The sequence below is a fragment of the Phasianus colchicus genome, chromosome 6 (assembly GCF_987193195.1).
Source record: "Phasianus colchicus chromosome 6, bPhaCol1.hap1.1, whole genome shotgun sequence".
Taxonomy (NCBI): Eukaryota; Metazoa; Chordata; class Aves; order Galliformes; family Phasianidae; genus Phasianus; species Phasianus colchicus.
Genome location: NC_143441.1, coordinates 24,103,501 through 24,120,943, shown reverse-complemented (window position 1 = coordinate 24,120,943; position 17,443 = coordinate 24,103,501). Strand labels below are relative to the sequence as shown.

At 50.9% G+C, this 17,443-nt stretch overlaps 1 protein-coding gene across 3 annotated transcripts; it reads right to left on the bottom strand.

Annotated features, from left to right (window-relative positions):
• Nucleotides 1-349: 349 nt before the first annotated feature.
• TWIST1 (twist family bHLH transcription factor 1) lies at nt 350-11,553 on the bottom strand. 3 transcript variants are annotated; one of them, XM_090142151.1, is made up of 2 exons: nt 10,434-11,553; nt 350-1,123 (listed from the first exon to the last, which is right to left on the bottom strand). In XM_090142151.1, exon 1 carries the CDS (start codon nt 11,051-11,053, stop codon nt 10,478-10,480), a length of 576 nt encoding a protein of 191 aa, XP_089998277.1. In that variant the 5' UTR covers nt 11,054-11,553; the 3' UTR covers nt 350-1,123; nt 10,434-10,477. The 3 variants fall into 3 exon arrangements, with proteins under 3 accessions (XP_089998277.1, XP_089998279.1, XP_089998276.1); XM_090142153.1 differs by lacking the exon at nt 350-1,123 and adding an exon at nt 7,993-8,573; XM_090142150.1 differs by lacking the exon at nt 350-1,123 and adding an exon at nt 9,595-9,927 and having other exon boundaries at nt 10,434-11,552.
• Nucleotides 11,554-17,443: the final 5,890 nt, after the last annotated feature.

The following is a 17,443-nucleotide window of genomic DNA, read 5'->3' as shown; positions in this document are numbered from 1 at the left end:
CTTCCTTACTTTTTCTTGTTCTTTCTCATTTCTTTCTCATTTCTTTTTTTTCACTCTCCTTCCTTCCCTCCTTCCCTCCTTCCCTCCTTCCCTCCTTCCCTCCTTCCCTCCTTCCTTCCTTCCTTCCTTCCTTCCTTCCTTCCTTCCTTCCTTCCTTCCTTCCTTCCTTCCTTCCTTCCTTCCTTCCTTCCTTCCTTCCTTCCTTCCTCCCTCTCTCCCCCTCTTCCCCTCTTCCCCTCTTTCTTTCCCTCTTTCTTTCTCTCTTTTTTTTTTTTTTTTTTTTTAATTTCGTATGGCATAATTCCATCAAAACATTAAAGAATCTTAGGAAATCTTCCTTACTGGATAATATTGACGTTCCATAGAGGAAATGATTAGATTTCAGTTAGCTGCTGTTGCAATGCTAACTCCAACATGTTGAAATTCTTCTCCGTACACAGTACCAGCCAAGCTCAATATTGGTTGTTTTTGCTGATGCGTTCAAGTTGGGAGGAGCACTACTTCAGTTTCAGATAGAAATCTTTCTATGTTTCCTAGTGATATCAAGCATCAGAGTCCACCTGCCAAGAAGTCCTAGGAAGAACTCACCACATAGTGAATTTTGATCTATTTTTGTTTTTATTTCCTGCTGTTCATGAGAACTAGGAAGGCAGATCAGGCTCCACCATCCATTGAGAGATGTGCATTAGCAAGACTTCCACTAATTCTTGGAGAGCACCCATCCCCTTGCATTTGCTAGCCAAATCTTTTGTTCTCTGTGGGCCGTTGGTAATTTATTTGTGACTCATCTCTGGCAAGGGAATCCCAAGCCTCTTGGAGTAGCCTGGGAGAGTTCACAGTGATTGATGTGCTCAGAAGATGAGTGTACCCCTGTTTTCCTGTCTCAGTTTTTCAGTCTGTAGTTGCTCTCTGTCCAGAGAAATCCTGAATAGCCTTGTAGTAACAATCTCTTGTGGAAACCCAGCTGGCCAAATGACAGATGAAACAGAGGAAGGTTGACAACTTGACAACTTGAAGTGCAACTTCAGTCGGTCTCAAGGAAGGGTTAGGAGTAGAAGTGGTGTAATGCATTCCTCCAGATGGGTAGGACAGTATCAGTGTTGCCCGTTCAGCAGCCTGAATGCTGGAAAGAAGGAGAAATCATTGTATAAACCATTTGAATCATGGCAAGTCTTGTAAAAAGATTTCTTACCAGGTTTGCAGCCCATCTTATTACCCCAGAGCAGCCACTTTAAAGAGCAGGCATAAACTCACCCTGGCTATTGCAAGCATGTTTTCTGCAAGGTGAAATGTTTGGCGTCTGCAAGCATCAGAAAGGAGCCTTTAGCCATAAATCATGCCAAAAAGCACTCAAATCTGACAAGTGCCTTGAGACCACTTACAGGTTCACCCCTAAATTCCAATATCAAAGAGCAGTGTCGCAAGCTGTAAACTCCTCTAATACATCAAGTCTGACATAAGAAGATGATTCAGTAATGGGGCTGCTGGATGGAGGAACTTTCTGCCATCCAAGGATGCACAGATGAGTCTGGCACACTGAGCTTCAGCAACTCCCTGATTCTGGTGAACTGCACCAAGAGCAAAAAGGCATTGCCTCCATTCAGCTGCAAAACTCATATCTCCTTCACCCTTTACCTTCCACCTCTCACTGCCCAGGTCATAGCAACAGAGCCAGCTGCTGGCATAGCCAGTTTCTGGGCATGAATATTTGCCTCTGCCTGCTGGGATGTCCAATGAACCAGACATCTCATCCTTTTTTCTTGAAAATAAAGGAAATAATGATTGTCATTCTTTCCTTAGCACACGGAAATATTTCTCTGATTAGAAGGAAAAAGGCTGTGGCACCTCTGCCCTTGGGATAGTCACCAGTGGCCGTGAACTCCCCCCATATATTTTTTCTCTTGCTGAAATGCCTCCATAAATAAAACAAGCCTCTATAAAACAGCAGGGAAAATCTACTCCCAGCGAGACTCCTTGATGGCAGTGGGAGCATAAGACTGAGTCCGAAAGGTGGGGACAGGCAAATGCCCCCCGCTTGCTCACGCAGACAACTGTCTCTGAGCTGCTCTCTTCTCCTGGTGATTTATGAAGCCCTTTGATCAGAAGCGAGTTTTAATTGCCTGAACTGCAGAATCTGACACGTGCTTCATCAAGTCAAAAACGGAGACTCTTCCCCACACCCTGCACTTCTCCTTGGATTCACTCCCAGCAGGATTTTAGGAACCCACCCAATCTCTAAACCCATCTTTCACGATAACTGCTTGAAAATGACAGAAAAAGACGGGGGGAGGGGGGGGGGGGGGGGGAAGACATTCCTCTTCCTCTCCCCTTTCCCTCTTTCCCCCCCCCCTCTCCCTCCCCCCCCAAAAAAAGTCCATTTCATTGCCCAAAGTGCCTGTCGTGTTCTCAGCTCGTCCTCCCGCAGATCTCACGAAGCACTGGAGGTCAGCGGGTGCCTCCTGCTGCGGCCCCCGGGGAGCGCTCCCGAGAGGAGAAACGAACCACCTCCCACCCCCCCGGGACACCCCCGCCGCCGGAGCCGGGCGCCCCGCGGGGAGCGGGCTGTGCGCACAGGGCCCGGCCGGCGAGAGGGGATCGCGTTACTTCTGGGCAGGCAGGAGGAAAGCGAGCGTCAGGCACTGTCAGGTATTAATAGGACTATTTTTCCCCATTAAAACTATGCCTTTGAGCAAAAGGGTTGCTTTCATGTTCTCCCCCACTAATACTCCGGCAGAACTCCTAAAACGCAGGAATTTTCAAAATCAAAGGCGTAATCGTTGTCCTTCTGTCCGTTTCCCCGTCTCTGCCACACACGCTACACCCCAAACCGCTGTATCTGTCATTATCCCTAGTGCAGATGCCTGTTTGAATTCTTGATTCAAGCCGGAGGACATTTAATAGCTGACTGGATTAAATATTGCAGACTGCAGCCCAGAATCTCTTTGAAAATACAGGTCGAGGACTATGCCTAAATTCGTTGGATGAAAACTGATCTATGATATATGTTTTAAGTTCAGATCTGAGGACAGAGGGGAAGGGGGAAGGGAGTCTGTTCTGGATCTGGTTTATATTGCAAAAACCTTGAAGTTGAAAGGTGTTCCAAGATGCTTGGAGAGAGGGAAAGAGAGAAAGTGAGGGAGGAAAAGAGATGAGGGAGGAGAGAGAAAGAGAGACAGATGCAAAGACACGTGGAGAGAGAGAAAGAGGGAAAGAGAGAAAGCGAGGAAGAGAGAGAGAGAGAAAGAGAAAGAGAGAAAGGGAGAGAGAGAGAAAGGGAGAGAGAAAAGGAGAGAAAGAGAGACAGAAAGAAAGAAAGAAAAAGAGAGAAAAGAGAGAGAAAAAAAAAGAGAGCAATAAAAGAAAGGAAAAATTAATTAGCTAATCTTTCTACGTGGGAAATGGATATATTTTCCATCACAAGTAATTAAATATGAAGCGCAGCAAAGAACTTTGAAAGTGCTGAGGTTTCGTGGAGGAATTAGCCGCCTGTTTGAAATTAGCGCTAATTTGGCTCCTATATCAACAGCCCCTTCCGTAGACAGCATCTCACTCCATGACTAAACATGTTTGATAGCTGCAGGGTTCAGAAGGCAGTGTGTGTGCATGTCCGTATGTGCGGACCATGTCCACTTTCACATGCGAAGAACAGCCGTACTCCTTTTCAAATCCTGAGGCAAATATAAAAAGTGTTCTCTCGTATTTTTCTAAATAGCAATAAAGATTACAAAAGAAATCGGCTCTTGCTGAAAATTGTGCTATCAGCGGCATGTCCTGGGAACATCAATTTCAGAATCGATTGGTAAGAAAGAAAAAATAGACTTCACTGTTGGTCCTTTATTTTAAAACCTCGAATTTGCATTCACTTTAAATATTCTTACGGGATCATGAGATTGGTATTCAAAAGAAATCAATCCAGATTAAGAATCCCCAGCGATTTTCAGACTGATGGGTAGCACCTCAGTCTATTTATCTGCATGATGTACGCCCGCATTGCCTATATCAAAACTCAGCGCACAGTGCCGACCTTTCTACCTTTGAAAACACCTACGTTAAAAAGGAAAATAAAGGCTGCATTCACTTGTCTAGAAAAGTTCGGTGAGAACTTTTGTTCCTCCACCGTTCAGAGTTAACATATGACAACGTAGCCAGGCACCCACTTGGAATAAATAGGTTCGCAGGAATAAGCAAGGCGTATTCACAGCACATCGAAATTGCTTGTAAGTTAATATTGCGGCGCACGGGCAGGTGTTCGCAGAGCTCCGAGTGCCTCCCTCCTCCCCCAGCGGACCCTTTTCTTGCGGACCTGCGCTGGGAGGCTCGCGGGGAGACACCTCCTCCCTGCTACCTGCCGGCCTGCGGCGGGACTGATAGCACGGGCACCGGGATGGAACGCGAGACATCGTTCCGCAAGTTCTTCCGGAAAATAGTAATAACGGTTCTTAAATATACATGGAAACCTCTCAGGGATGGAGAGCTTGCAGCTAGCGAAAGACTGAGCGTGCTCTCCTGAAAACCTGTGCTTTTCCGGCTGAGCACCGCCCTTTATTTCCTGGACAGCCGCTGCGCTGCCGCTCCCCGCTCACGGTGCCGCAGTCCGCACTGCCCCGCTTCTGGCGGCGGCGCGGGGCCGAAGCACGGCAGAGCCGGGCGGCCCCGGGGCTCGGGGCTGGCAGTGCGGCGCTGCCTCGCTCCTCCTGGCAGGCTGCGCGCACCTTCAAACAGATGGCAATTGATTAGTCTCAGCTTCTCCTCCCAGCAGAGATCCGATACTTTACTTGGGATCAAACGGACGCGAGACTAAAGGAGGGGGTCGATGGGCAGGAAAGAATAAAGGGGAAAAATAATAAGAAAAAGGAGAGAGAGAAATGAAAAGAGAGATAAAAATGGGGAAAGAGAAGGAGAAAGGAAAGGCGAAAGAACGAGAAGGAAAGAGAGAAAGAAAGAAAGAAAGAAAAAGAGGAAAAGAAAGTGGGGGAAAAAAAAGAGAGAAGGAGAAAGAGAAAAAAAAAAGAGGAAGGAAGGAAGGAAGGAAGGAAGGAAGGAAGGAAGGAAGGAAGGAAGGAAGGAAGGAAGGAAGGAAGGAAGGAAGGAAGGAAGGAAGGAAGGAAGGAAGGAAGGAAGGAAGGAAGGAAGGAAGGAAGGAAGGAAGGAAGGAAGGAAGGAAGTTTGACTCGGCACACTTGAAGAATGTACAACATTTGGATCGAACATCTGCGTTTTCTTTCCAACGAGCAAACAATTTAAAAGCAATATATGCGTAAATACACACATGTATAAAATGGCACGAAAGATTTACACTTGATTTTCCGAGAGCCGTTCTCTGCCCATATTTACAAGGCGGGGCTCCATTTGCAAGTTGTACATCTGTTCCTTTCACGTGACATTCTCACAAAGCTCCAACATCTGGTCAAAATAAACCTCCTTCAGGTACCTGCTTAACTTTTCACATGTCAAAATCCCTTCCCCTCCGAAGATCCCCTTTCCCCGACTGCTGCAGTGTGCGGATCGCTCCTTTCTTGACTGCTCGGTTAATGACCCTGCCTCATCCATCCCAAACAGAACAAAGCTGCCCTAAACATGAGGGAGCGACCTCGGCCCTTCCCGACTCATCCGTCCCCGCCGCCCCTGGCTCCAGGTCTCCCCTCTTTAGGAGTGCGCAGCGGGTCCCCTTCCAGCGCAACTCTGCGCGTGGGGATCTCTGCACGGCAGCGAGCGGGATGGCAGCATCCCCGTATTCCGTAGTGTTGCTCCAACATTGTAAAGCCACATAATGAGTGCTTCATTATCCAAACCCGATACCGTTATTTTTTTTCTGCTATTGCTAACTGCTGTTATCATCGGAGTGCTGTTGATTTCCGCGCGGTTTGTCAGGACATTTTCAGAGAGAAACGCGTCCACGCACGGCACGGGAGAACTTTCACGAAGTTGCTGCAAATATAATGCGACATCTTTTTGAAAGCAGTGAGGAAGTGTCGCTCCCCACAAGAGCCCAGCCTCAGCTAGAGTTTTCGGAGCTGCTAAGCTGGCAGAGACCGAGACTTGCGGTGCTGACACGCAGCTTTCCTCCTGCTTTGAATGTTTGGTTTTGTTTTGCGTTCGGTTCGGATTTTCGGATGGGTGCTATTGTCACAGTTATGTTTCCGCTGCTTTATTGTTCCCGTTCTGTAAAACCCGCAGTCTCGGACGCTGTTTTGTATACGCGGCCTCTTGGCTGCTTTTAAAAAGGAAAAGGGGACATTTGTACTCGTGATTGTAACCTGCTCCACCTTCCAGTGACCTGCCAAATGCTCCTGCGTATTTTATAGACATCTGGGAATTCCATACATGCCTTAAACTCCAATTACACACCTTCTTCAAAGGACACGTGCTTTGATTTGCCAGGAACATTAAGTGGGCTGAAGCCGAGAGAAGCTGGTGCACGAGTTAATGCGAAATACATCCTGTGCCATGTTTACTGCGGGCAGCTAAAGCTGTGCGGCAAATAAAACGAGTCCTGGTGGGACGTTGGTGCGGGAGCCTCTTTTTTCCCCTCAGCCACCCGCAACCCTCTGCGGGGTGGCTTTCCACTCCCACTACCCCAAGACGCCTGTCGATGGCGAAGCACTCCGTTCCCCGCCGGGGCAGGTGAGGGCCGCGCCATAAGAGCTGAGAACGGCGCCGGGCTCCGGGGGGGCCGTGCAGGGAACAGAGCCCCTTCCCCACCCCTCTCCGGAGCTCCGGGACCCAGCGGTAGCTCTCGGCGAGCGGCAGGTGCCGGCGCTGCCGGCGCCGCAGGTGAGCCCCTCTCCCCCCGGAGCTTTCCGCGTAGTTTCCGTGATTTCTGTACCCTCCTCTCAACCCCCCACCCCGACCGCGCGTTTGTTTGTTTTGCTTAAAATTACAGATGCAGGGAAAACCGCCTGACATCATGGGAGCGGGACAAGCGTGCGCTTTGAAGGGCTCCTGGGCAGGACTTCAAGTGAAATCATACGCCTGGGAGGAACCCGATACCGGCCTGGAGAAAGCAGCGGGGCGGCCCCTGCCAAACCGAGGAATGCGCGAGGCCAGCGGCCGGCGCCCCCCGCCCCGCAGGAGGCGCAGCGCCGGGTCCCTCTCCTCGCTCTGCTCTGCTCCCAGCACTCCGGGACCGCCGGTGCGGCCGGGCCGGGGCGGTGAGCGGGGAGTGATGGGCCCGGAACTTCGCTCCGCTCGGGTTTGCGTGTATGTGAGTAAGCGGGACTCCCGTAGCGGTGCCTCGGGGAGAGAAGCAAAATCAATCAGGACTTCCAAAGCTAATTTGCTGATTGCGAGAGTGTTTAAAATCCCCAGAAGACGAATTAATATTCATCAATACATTTTTCCCCCTTTGAGGAATCCTGACTGACTTAATCACTTTTGGCTTAAGCTCTAGGAGCGCCGGGCCTAGGCAATCCCCAGCTCCAAACCAGGAAAGGTCACATTTGTATTTTTCAATCGGGATTATCTCCTTTTAGTGAAGCGGAGGTGTCGTTCAGCAGCAGGGAGAGAACGGCGGGAGTCCGCGGTGAGGCGGATGTCCCCAGGGCCGCGTGGCCCCGCGGACAGCAATGGGGGATTTTCTCACCCGCTGCGTGCTGTTTGCGACGGAGTCAGTCCGGTTGGAGTTCAACAAGCGGAGCTGCTCCGGATAGCTCGGCCCGTTTCTCAGGGTTAGCAGAGCGTGGCTCACGGCTTCGTAAACGCGTCGGGATCCTCGCCCCGTATCCCGCAGGTAACCCCGTGCGCAAAGCGCAACGAGCATCCTTTCTCCCAGTTCATTTCCCAATCTGCTTCATCCTAAACGAGCCACTCTCCCTAAAGGAGCCTTTTCCCTCCTTTGTGATTCCGTCCCGGTAAGAACGCTGACTCCCCCTCCCCGCTCACGTCTCCCAGTCCCGCTGCCCCTCCGCTCCCTCAGCCGCTCGTTACCTCCCAGCGGCGGCCCGCAGCGGGACGAGGGTTCCGGAGAGGTGCAGAGGAGCAGAGGGGCCGCGAGGGAGGCAGAGCCCCTCGGGAGCTCACAGCGGGGTCGCGACCACCGCGGCCCCCATTCAATTTCCACGTCCTCGCTAATCCGGCAATACAAACAAGCGCTGCGGGCTCTCTACTGTAAACATTGCTCACTGGCCTAAAATATGCACGATATTAAATTCATAAGACTGTTATGTCAGCAATAGAAGGTAATATGGGGATATGGAAACAAAAACATTCAGGCAATAAAGTCAACTGAACCTGGGCTATGCAAACAGGCTCTGCTTTGAACAAACGCCCCATCCTCCTTGCCCTGGACACCGGCTGAGTCCCAGCTGCCCGACCCCGGCTCCGCGGGGGGCTCTGCGAGGCTCCCGGGCGGCACTGCGCACCCGCGCAACCTCCGCGGAGGGGCAGAAAGGGGGATCAGGGAGCCGGGAAACGAGCGAGGGACAGCAGAGGAGGAATCAGCGGGCGTTAAGGGCTGGGGGTGGTTTTTTCTTGGTATTTTTTGTTGCTGTTTGAGCATCTTCCCCTTTTCGCCTTCCTCCTGAGCCCTCGGGTCTGGAGATTTCCTCTCTCTTACACCGGGGTCTCGCCGCGCCCTACGTGTAGAAGAGAAGAGGGCGGGTTAGCGCATCCCCGTGCGTTGCACAACGAGAACGTGATCGCCACTCTATATATTATACGGAAGACCCTAGAGAGCAAGAGCAGTCAGACATCACTTCCACCGGAAAACCCCACTCGCTAGGCACTTCCCTATTGCAAACTCACTTTCTCTTTGCCTGCGAATGGACGGATCCCTGCTTAAAACCGATACTTCTTGCTAAAGGATATGGCCAAAGCCGCTTGGGGATGGACTCCTGCCTCCCACCTGGGGCACGGACAGGGAGGAGGGAGCCCACCGCCCCAAAGCCTCGGTGCGGAATAATAAAGCTGTCCCAATAAATAAAGCGCCTGTGTCTGTCAGTAGCCGGTTTATTTTCGTTTTTCGCCTGGTTTGTTTATACTGTGGCCCCTCTCTCTTGGGTGCCTTTAAGCCCAACAAGCGGGTGTTTATCTCCAGCTCCCAGCCGGAGTTCTCAGAGAGACCAAACCTGAAGGTTGTTAAAATTTCAATCATATTTCTTTATTGCAGAAAAATAATATACAATGATATTTACAAAACAATCATAAAAATAGGAATGCATTTAGACACCGGATCTATTTGCATTTTAACATGGGTCATCAATAAATAAATAAAATGTTTATTTTTTTTCTCAGAGGAAAAATAATAATAATAAAAAAAAATTAGGAACCGGGTATATAACAGCTCGAGCCCAGCTTATTCCCCCCTAAAAAAAAAAAAAAAAAAAAGAAAAAAAAAAAGTTTTCATCTCTACAGGGATACTTTGGTTGGGTGCTTGCTTTCATTCAAGAATGAAGTAAAGTCCACAGTAACGTACTTCCTCTCCTCAGTGGCTCATAGGCACGACCTCTTGGGAATGCATGCATTAAAAAAAAAAAAAAAAAAAAAAAAAAAAAAAAGCCAAAACGACAGCAACAACCAAAAAAAACCCAAAACCAATACAAAAAACAAACAAACAACAACAAAAAAAACCCCTAAAAACAGGCAAATTAAAAAAAAAAAAAAAGAAAAAAGAAAAGATAGATTCCAACATTCTTCGTCAAAATTAAAAAAAAAAAAAAAATGGAACGCTTCAGACTTCTATCAGAATGCAGAGATGTATGGATTGTACCGACGCCCACCGGATAGGCACTGTCCAAGCCCTCGGCTCTTTCACTTTCTTTAAGTGCTCCCCACGCCCTGCTTTCACTTTGGATGCTGCTCTTTTAATTTCCAAGAAATCCTTGGCACATTTTTTTTTTTTTAAGACAAGAACAACAACAACACAACACGGTATCCAACTTCAGAGTCTCTAGATTGTCCATTTTCTCCTTCTGTGGGAACAATGTAATCTGAAAAAACCCAGAGAGGGCGGAAAACTCGTTACTGACGATGAAAGGTACATGCAGAGCCCTCTACACCTCTCTGTCTCCGCAAACACACGAACGGTGAGCGCCTAAAGGATGCGAGCCGCGTGCCCGTGCTTTGCCCGCGGTGCGGCGGCTCTGGGACGCCCCACGGCTGCTGAGGCTGCGAGGAACGCTCCATGGGCCTCGCGTGGGTCCCCGCCTGAACACTCTCGGCCGGGAGCCGCCCGCAGTCCCGCAGCGCAGCGCTCAGGCCGCACCCGCCCCGCGTCCCCGCCCGCAGCCCACCCACCCCCGCGGCAGCGCCCCGCCGCGCGTGGGACCTCCACATGATGTGGCAGCCCCGTGTAGCGGTCCCGTTCTCCCCGTTGCAGGCCGGGCGCCTCGGGACTCTCAGGCCCCCTCCTTTTTCCCCCTCCCCCGGCACGCGTGGCGGACTCAAGACGCGGCCCCCGCGCCTCTCCCCGCCGTTCTGGGGGTCCCCGCCTTACCTAGGGCTCCTGCCGGGGGGATGCGTGGGGGGGAACGCCGCCTGCTAGTGGGATGCGGACATGGACCAGGCGCCCTCCATTCTCCACACCGAGAAGGCGTAGCTGAGCCGCTCGTGGGCCACATAGCTGCAGCTTGCCATCTTGGAGTCCAGCTCGTCGCTCTGTAAGACCTGGTAGAGGAAGTCGATGTACCTGGCCGCCAGCTTGAGGGTCTGGATCTTGCTCAGCTTGTCCGAGGGCAGCGTGGGGATGATCTTCCGCAGCGCGGCGAAAGCTTCGTTCAGGGACTGCGTGCGCTGCCTCTCCCGCACGTTGGCCATGACCCGCTGGGTCTGCAGCTCCTCGTAGGATTGCGGGCTGCCGCCGCCGCTGCTGCTGCCGCCGCCGCCGCCGCCGCCTCCCGCGCCCGCCCCGCACTTCTTGCCCCGCTTGCCTTGCGCCGGGCTGCAGGGCTCGTCCGCGGCCCCGACGGCGCCCCCGGCGCTGCGCCGGCTGGAGCGGCGCTTGCGGCCCCCCCTCTTGGCGCTGGGCAGCTGCTGGCGGTCCGGCTCCTCTTCGCTGTTGCTCAAGCTGTCGTCGGCGGGGGAGACTGGCGAGTTTGACTCGTCCTGCTGCATCATCTCTGGGGGGAGACGCGAGAAGCGGGCCGGGAGGGGGGGAGGGCAGGGAGAAGAGGGGGGCACCTAACCCGCCAGCTCCCCCTTGAGCGGCTGCTTCGCTGGCCTGCGAGGAGAAGGAGGAGGAGGGAGGGAGGGAGGGAGGACCTCACTTTGGGGGGAGGGGGGATGGCATCGGGATCCAAGAGGAGGAAAAAAAAAAAGACGCCGAGCAAAAAAAAAAATAAAAAAAAATCCCTCCCGATCCCTCCTTGGAGCCCCTTCGAGGTGTCTGGGATTGGGAGAAAGTTGAAGACTTGGAGGTTCTTATAGCTCCTGCTGGCGGAAAGTTTGGGGGCAGCAGTGTCATTGGCCTGACGTGGAGAGGAGGGACTTTTGCTGAGTTTTATAGGAAAGTTTCCGCTTCCCCCCCTCCACGCCCTCCCCCGATTATTTTTTTCAAGCCATTCACAAGTGATTCGGCCTTCTCCCCCCTTCCCCCCCACGGCACACGCACACCCCTGTCCCAGCCCCTTTCTCCGCTCCCCTCTTCGCTCTTTCTCTCTCAGACTCTCTCAGTTCGCTCTCGGCTGTGGGATGCTGCTGGGGGCCAGGAAGGTGGTGGGGTGCCCTGTGTGGGGCGGCGGAAGGGGCCGAAAGCCGCTCAGTGTGCACAGCACCCTGGGGGCTGCCTCGCAGCACCGGGGCACTGCTTCAAAATCTCGGACGTTCCCCGCTGCAGCGGGCACGGCTCACTGCGAAAGGGAGAGGAAGGAGAAAGTCCTCGCGGCGAGCATCCAGGCACATCCTGGTTGTGTCCCGCTCCCATCTCCGACCCCCCTCAGAGTCCGGCTTGCTGAGGCGGCCGCACATTTCTGGGCCGGGAAGAGGAAAAGGGACAGCCCCGTCCTGTCAGACTGGAGGACTGCTCTCGGAGAAAGCCGAGAAGGTCTAGAAGCGGAGGGGGAGCTCAACACTGGTTTCGGACACAGGCGTTAGTGCCTGCGCTGGTCTTAGGAGGACTCCGGGAGAGATCCGCATCCTTCCAGCCTAGCCTGGCACTGCGGTGATGGGACCCTTTGCCAGCTCCCTGTACTCCCTGACCGCACGTTTCAATTTGCCCTCCTCGAAGGCACCCGAGTTCGTTCCTGGGAACCGAGCATATTTATTTTCAATTATATTAGTAGGCAAAGCAATTTCTCCCCATCCCCCGCCTTTGTGTCTCCGTCCCGGCTCGTTGGCAGCATCGAGCAGGTGGTGTGTCTTGTTAACAACAGCTCAGATTCGAACGGGGAAAGCGTACAAGAGAAAGGCAGAAGCTGCCAGCCAGGAGTAGCCGGGGCCATGCACCGCTGGTACTCCCTGTGAAGGCACTGCATGGCTGCTTTCACGCTTGGGGCACCCCAACACCAGTGCCGGGGCAACGCTCCCTGGCAGCGACTTAGGTCGGTGTGCGAAGAGGACTAACTGAATAACAGGGAGTGCTATGGCTGAGGGTGAGGGGGAAATCCAAGGGGGGATGAAAAAAAAAAAAAAAAAGAGAGAGAGAAAAAAAAAAAGAGGCTTCTTGCTCAGGGAGAAAAGAGCCGTTTGTTCCCGCTTCCTGCGGGTTCTTTCCCCTCTGCGAGGAGCCAGGACCCCGAGACAGCCGCCGCCGAAGGCACAGCACGGCCCAGGCTCAGTGCGGCCCGGCCCGTCCCCACCGCAGCGCTCAGAGCCTCCCGCCGCGGTCAGAAGCTGCCTCCCCCTACCCCTCCGGGAAAGCTTGCCCCCACCGGGCTTCCAGCCGGTGGAGAGAGAAAGCAACTGCCTATCCTAACTTTCTCTATTGGGAGATAGTCAGGAACAGGACGGCAAGAAACAGGAGGACCTACCAAGTGAGGGAAGGCACACATGGAATGAGCACAGCTTCCCCACTGTTCACTTGTCCCTGCTGTGATTGCTGAGACCAGCAGTCCTCTGCCAGCACCTCAACACCATGACCCACCTGGGAAATGTTGCGGTTCCCTTATGTTGGCAGAAGCTGCAGCCCCAAGGTAAGGGTTGCCTCCTTTTCCTTCCTTCCTTCCTTCCTTCCTTCCTTCCTTCCTTCCTTCCTTCCTTCCTTCCTTCCTTCCTTCCTTCCTTCCTTCCTTCCTTCCTTCCTTCCTTCCTTCCTTCCTTCCTTCCTTCCTTCCCTCCTTCCCTCCTTCCCTCCTTCCCTCCTTCCCTCCTTCCCTCCTTCCCTCCTTCCCTCCTTCCCTCCTTCCTTCCCTCCTTCCTTCCCTCCTTCCTTCCCTCCTTCCTTCCCTCCTTCCTTCCCTCCTTCCTTCCCTCCTTCCCTCCTTCCTTCCTTCCCTTCCCTCCTTCCCTCCTTCCCTCCTTCCCTCCTTCCTTCCTTCTACTCAAGCTGTAGCAAAAGCGAGCAGCAATAATTGGAAGATTCTACATGGTGCTGCCTGGGACCTGCACACTGCATGAGTGATTGCTGCAGCAATCTGCATCATTTTCTACTAGGTTTTTGTTTTATCTTAGACTTTCCTGCTGTGAGGCAAAGGAAACCAAGCCATGATGAAAACAGTGCTGAGTTCAGGGTGACTGCTTCTAGGCTGCCAGTGGGAGCACACCTGGATCCTCCAACAGCCACTAAGGCAGCCCTGCAGGCTTCCCTGCAGCACTGAGTGAAGGATACCTGTCCTGCTCTCTGCTGTGTGGAGGCATGGTGTGGGTGGGCTGGCTCCTCAGGCATCTCTCAGCCATTCTTCACTCTTTGGAGGCAGCAAGCAAATCTGCAAGCAACCCCAGAGACTTTCCAGGGCCTTTTTAGGTCAACTGACATCCATTTGTAGGGCCTTTCTGCATCTTAGCCCCAGAAGACATGCTTGTAGTGTCTAGCCCTTCATAGAGTGCAGTCAGGACGAAACAAAATCTGGTATACTGATATCAATACATCACAGCTATAATGACAACTCCAATTACAGCTGGGGATGTAAACACAAAGCTACACAAAGGCCAAGCTCTCAGGAAGATGAACTGGGGGATAACCTCAGCAGAGTGATACAATGAACTGGGCTTTAACTCTCATTGTCGTCTCAGTCATGTGTCTCTTGAAGCAAAATCCATGTGAGTGATTATAGGGAGGCATGCGGATGAGTTTCCCCCACCAGTATCTCAATCCCTGTGTAGAATCATCAGCTGCTAAGACATCCTCAGGCTGGAACACACAGACCCCACTGCAGCCAGCAAGCCTCCCTGCTTTCAGGGGGTGTGGGCTGCCAGTGTGGTTCTTCCTTTCAAGCTGAAGAATGAATGGAAGCTCTCATTTCATCTGCCTATTTGTAAGTCAGCGGGAAAATTTAAGAACTTATGTGAACCACGCTTAAGAACAATGCATGGTGGTTACACGTACGAAGTTGCCCATCAGTGTGTTATACTGCATACACACAAATTACAGCCGTGTTGCAGTAGGCTTCTCAGTGTTACCCATATGGCACACACACACGCTGTAATTTAGCTTGGGAAGGCTGTGCGTGATGGTAGTGTACTGAACTCTCTCACTGCTAAGGATTTCTTGGGATATTCAGCAATGCAATCGTGGCATTATATGTGTGCTCAGAGACAGGCTGCACGGCTGAGGACGTGCACTTCCAGATATATCTTTCAGGCGAAGTTCAAAGCCAGCTGAAATCAGTTGAAGTTTCCCCACTGATTTCCGTGGGCTGAGGTTTTAATTCCTACAGATGCTCGGTGACATTTCACATTTTCTTCTCTTCCCATTGATTGCAGCCGGTTCATAGCCGCCGGACCGGGACTGGGACGCCCAGGCGGGCTGTGCTGCCGGTGGCCGCCGGAGGGCACGATTCTCCTCCGGGCCGGGCCGAGGGCAGCGCTTGGGGCCGCGGCTGCTCCAGCAGAGCCTCACCGCGGGGAGATGCTGCCCTCCCACTCGGGGCTGGTCGGACACAGACTGCAGAGATGCCGCTTCAGGTAACCCCGAGTGCTGCTTCTCTCTGCCGCTGCTGGGTTGCGGGGCTGCACGGAGCCCCGCTGACATACGGACGCTTCTCACAGGTGTACTCCCACTCTAAGCTTTGTAAGAACGAAGAGAAAATTACTCGGGAATCATTCAGTGTAGCAATTTCATCGCCAAAATGACTGCAGTGATTTTTCTTAAGATATTTCCTTTTCTTTTAACCTCGACTTCGCAATTGCGATATAGCTGTTCAGTGAAAATTCCCGAATTGGCACAAGGGAAAGTGGTGGGAGCCGTTTAATTACCTTCCCTACACGGCAGCCCCGTGTTCGCAGTCCCCGCCCGAGCCTGCGCCGGCGGCAGGGAGCGCTGCGCTGTGCCCCGCTCCGCTCTGTCCCGGCATTGCCTCTGCCCCGTCAGCGAGCAAGCATCAACATAAAAGACAGTTGTCCCCATATATCTATCACATCTTCTACTCATATAATACTTTATTCAGCTCCAGAAATAATTCATGGCAGTGGAAGAAGCGCCTAGAGGTGAGAGTGAGCACCTTGGTGGAAGCTTGAGTGATACCCTCTCCTGCACCACAGAGAAGACCAGTCCTTCTCATCATAAAAGATCAACAGATCTGATGTTGTGGTGGAGCTCTGCACCTAATTATGACTCTGGGTCTTGTTTATGTGGTTTCATGTCTAAATATGAAAAGACTGCTTAGTAAAACAAGCTTATCTACACTCCAGGGGATAATAGTTATTTATATAAATAGTGGAGTTTATTTGTTATTTCAGCTCCTTTGATTTTTTTTTTTTTAAGTTGTTTTGTTTTTTCCATCTCTCCCATCTTTCCTGAACTCTGTAAATCTCTCTCTCTTTTTCTTCTGTATTCTTCCTTCTCCCACACATCAATCAAATCTATATCTTCAGTCTTTCAGTACACTTGATGGAAGCTCCATAAAACTTCAGGCCTTTTTAGCCACAAACTCTGTTTACCAATACAAGGTGAAGGAGAGCTCACCCTAGGCACTGATGATAGATGGACAAGGCATCCTTCCTAAGGGTGGTTCAGAATCTTTTTGCAGCTCATGCAATTCAAAACAAAGTCTTAGAGCCAGAATTTCAGCATGGAAGCAAGCTCTTCCACTGTTCCACTGTTCCACTGTTAGTCCTGTCTGCATCCTGGGGAAAGATTCCTTGTACTCCGTATTCACTGTGGTGTGCTTTAGACCTACAGTTGCTTTTGGAATCTCAGGGAAGAAGATGAAGAAAAGGGGAATGTGAGAAACTGTTGTGACTCAGAAGACCCCACAGGAATTCACCAGACAGTAATAGGCTCTCCCTTACCTCTGAAACAAAAAGCGAGACTTAGCGTGACACAGAGAACAGGATTGGAAGGTCATCCTAACATACACATCTGCTCTTCTAGGGAAATGGAAATTATTATTTTTTTGATTGGTAGTCTGATTGAATACCAGATCTGGAAGTTGGAACCCATCCACCTCCTCCTCCTCTCTCTCAGAGACCACACAGGACTGAGTGTAACTGTATGGGAGAGGAGAGCCTGGATGGAAATGCTCATAGAAATCAGCATCCCCCCAATTCTTCCAGATCCTAATGGCATCCAGTTAGAACTTGAGCTGAGAAAACAGGGGTCTATTTTCATCTCTGTCAAGTATGTTCTTTCTAAGAAGGAAACTAGAGTGGAATCAAAGTCTATGTATTTCTTTTTAGTGAGAATATTTTATTTATTTTGTGCTAAGAGCTATCTGCTATGATACCTAAAGATCTACTGTACACCTTAAACATCATTTATAGCCCTGATTTCGTTAGCCTGTTTTTACAAAATAGGGCAATTATTTGTTAGTGTGCCTTACTCCCTTTCTGCACATAGGTCCATTGGTTTTAATTACAGACCAAATTATAAAATAGTTCACACAAAAAAGATGCTCTAGATAATAAATCCTGGTTACCAAACTTACAGAGAAAATTACCGGAAGAGTCAGGGGTTTATTAATATACTAATGTAAATTAGTGTGCACACACTGTATGTATGTGTGCGTGTGCCTATATGTACTTTGACCATGAGAAAAGTATCTGCATTTGTATCTATGTTGCATTGTAAAATACCATACTGCTGCTTCTTCTGCTTCTTCCCTGAAGAATATCTATAGCAAACATATTTTCATGCCAAAGTACACTATCTGACCTTGCAGCACTAAAAATAGCTAACCTCACAAGCAAAGAAATATTAGTTTCTCCTTTTAGAATATTTATGCTTGCATTCATTAAGGACTTGTTCCAAAACTCTTTGATGTCAAAGGGAGTGTTTCAGTGGACTTTAGATCAAAACCTAAAATGGGTCAATTAAACTTTAAATAAAATAAAAGTGAAAACATGTCCAGACTGAGAACACTGTTGAATAAAAAGAAATATATGCTGCATTTGGACGATAAAGTCCTCAATTGT

Bases quoted from the DNA above. Each gene is read 5' to 3' on its own strand.
- TWIST1 (XM_090142151.1), bottom strand. From the start codon at position 11,053: ATGATGCAGCAGGACGAGTCAAACTCGCCAGTCTCCCCCGCCGACGAC.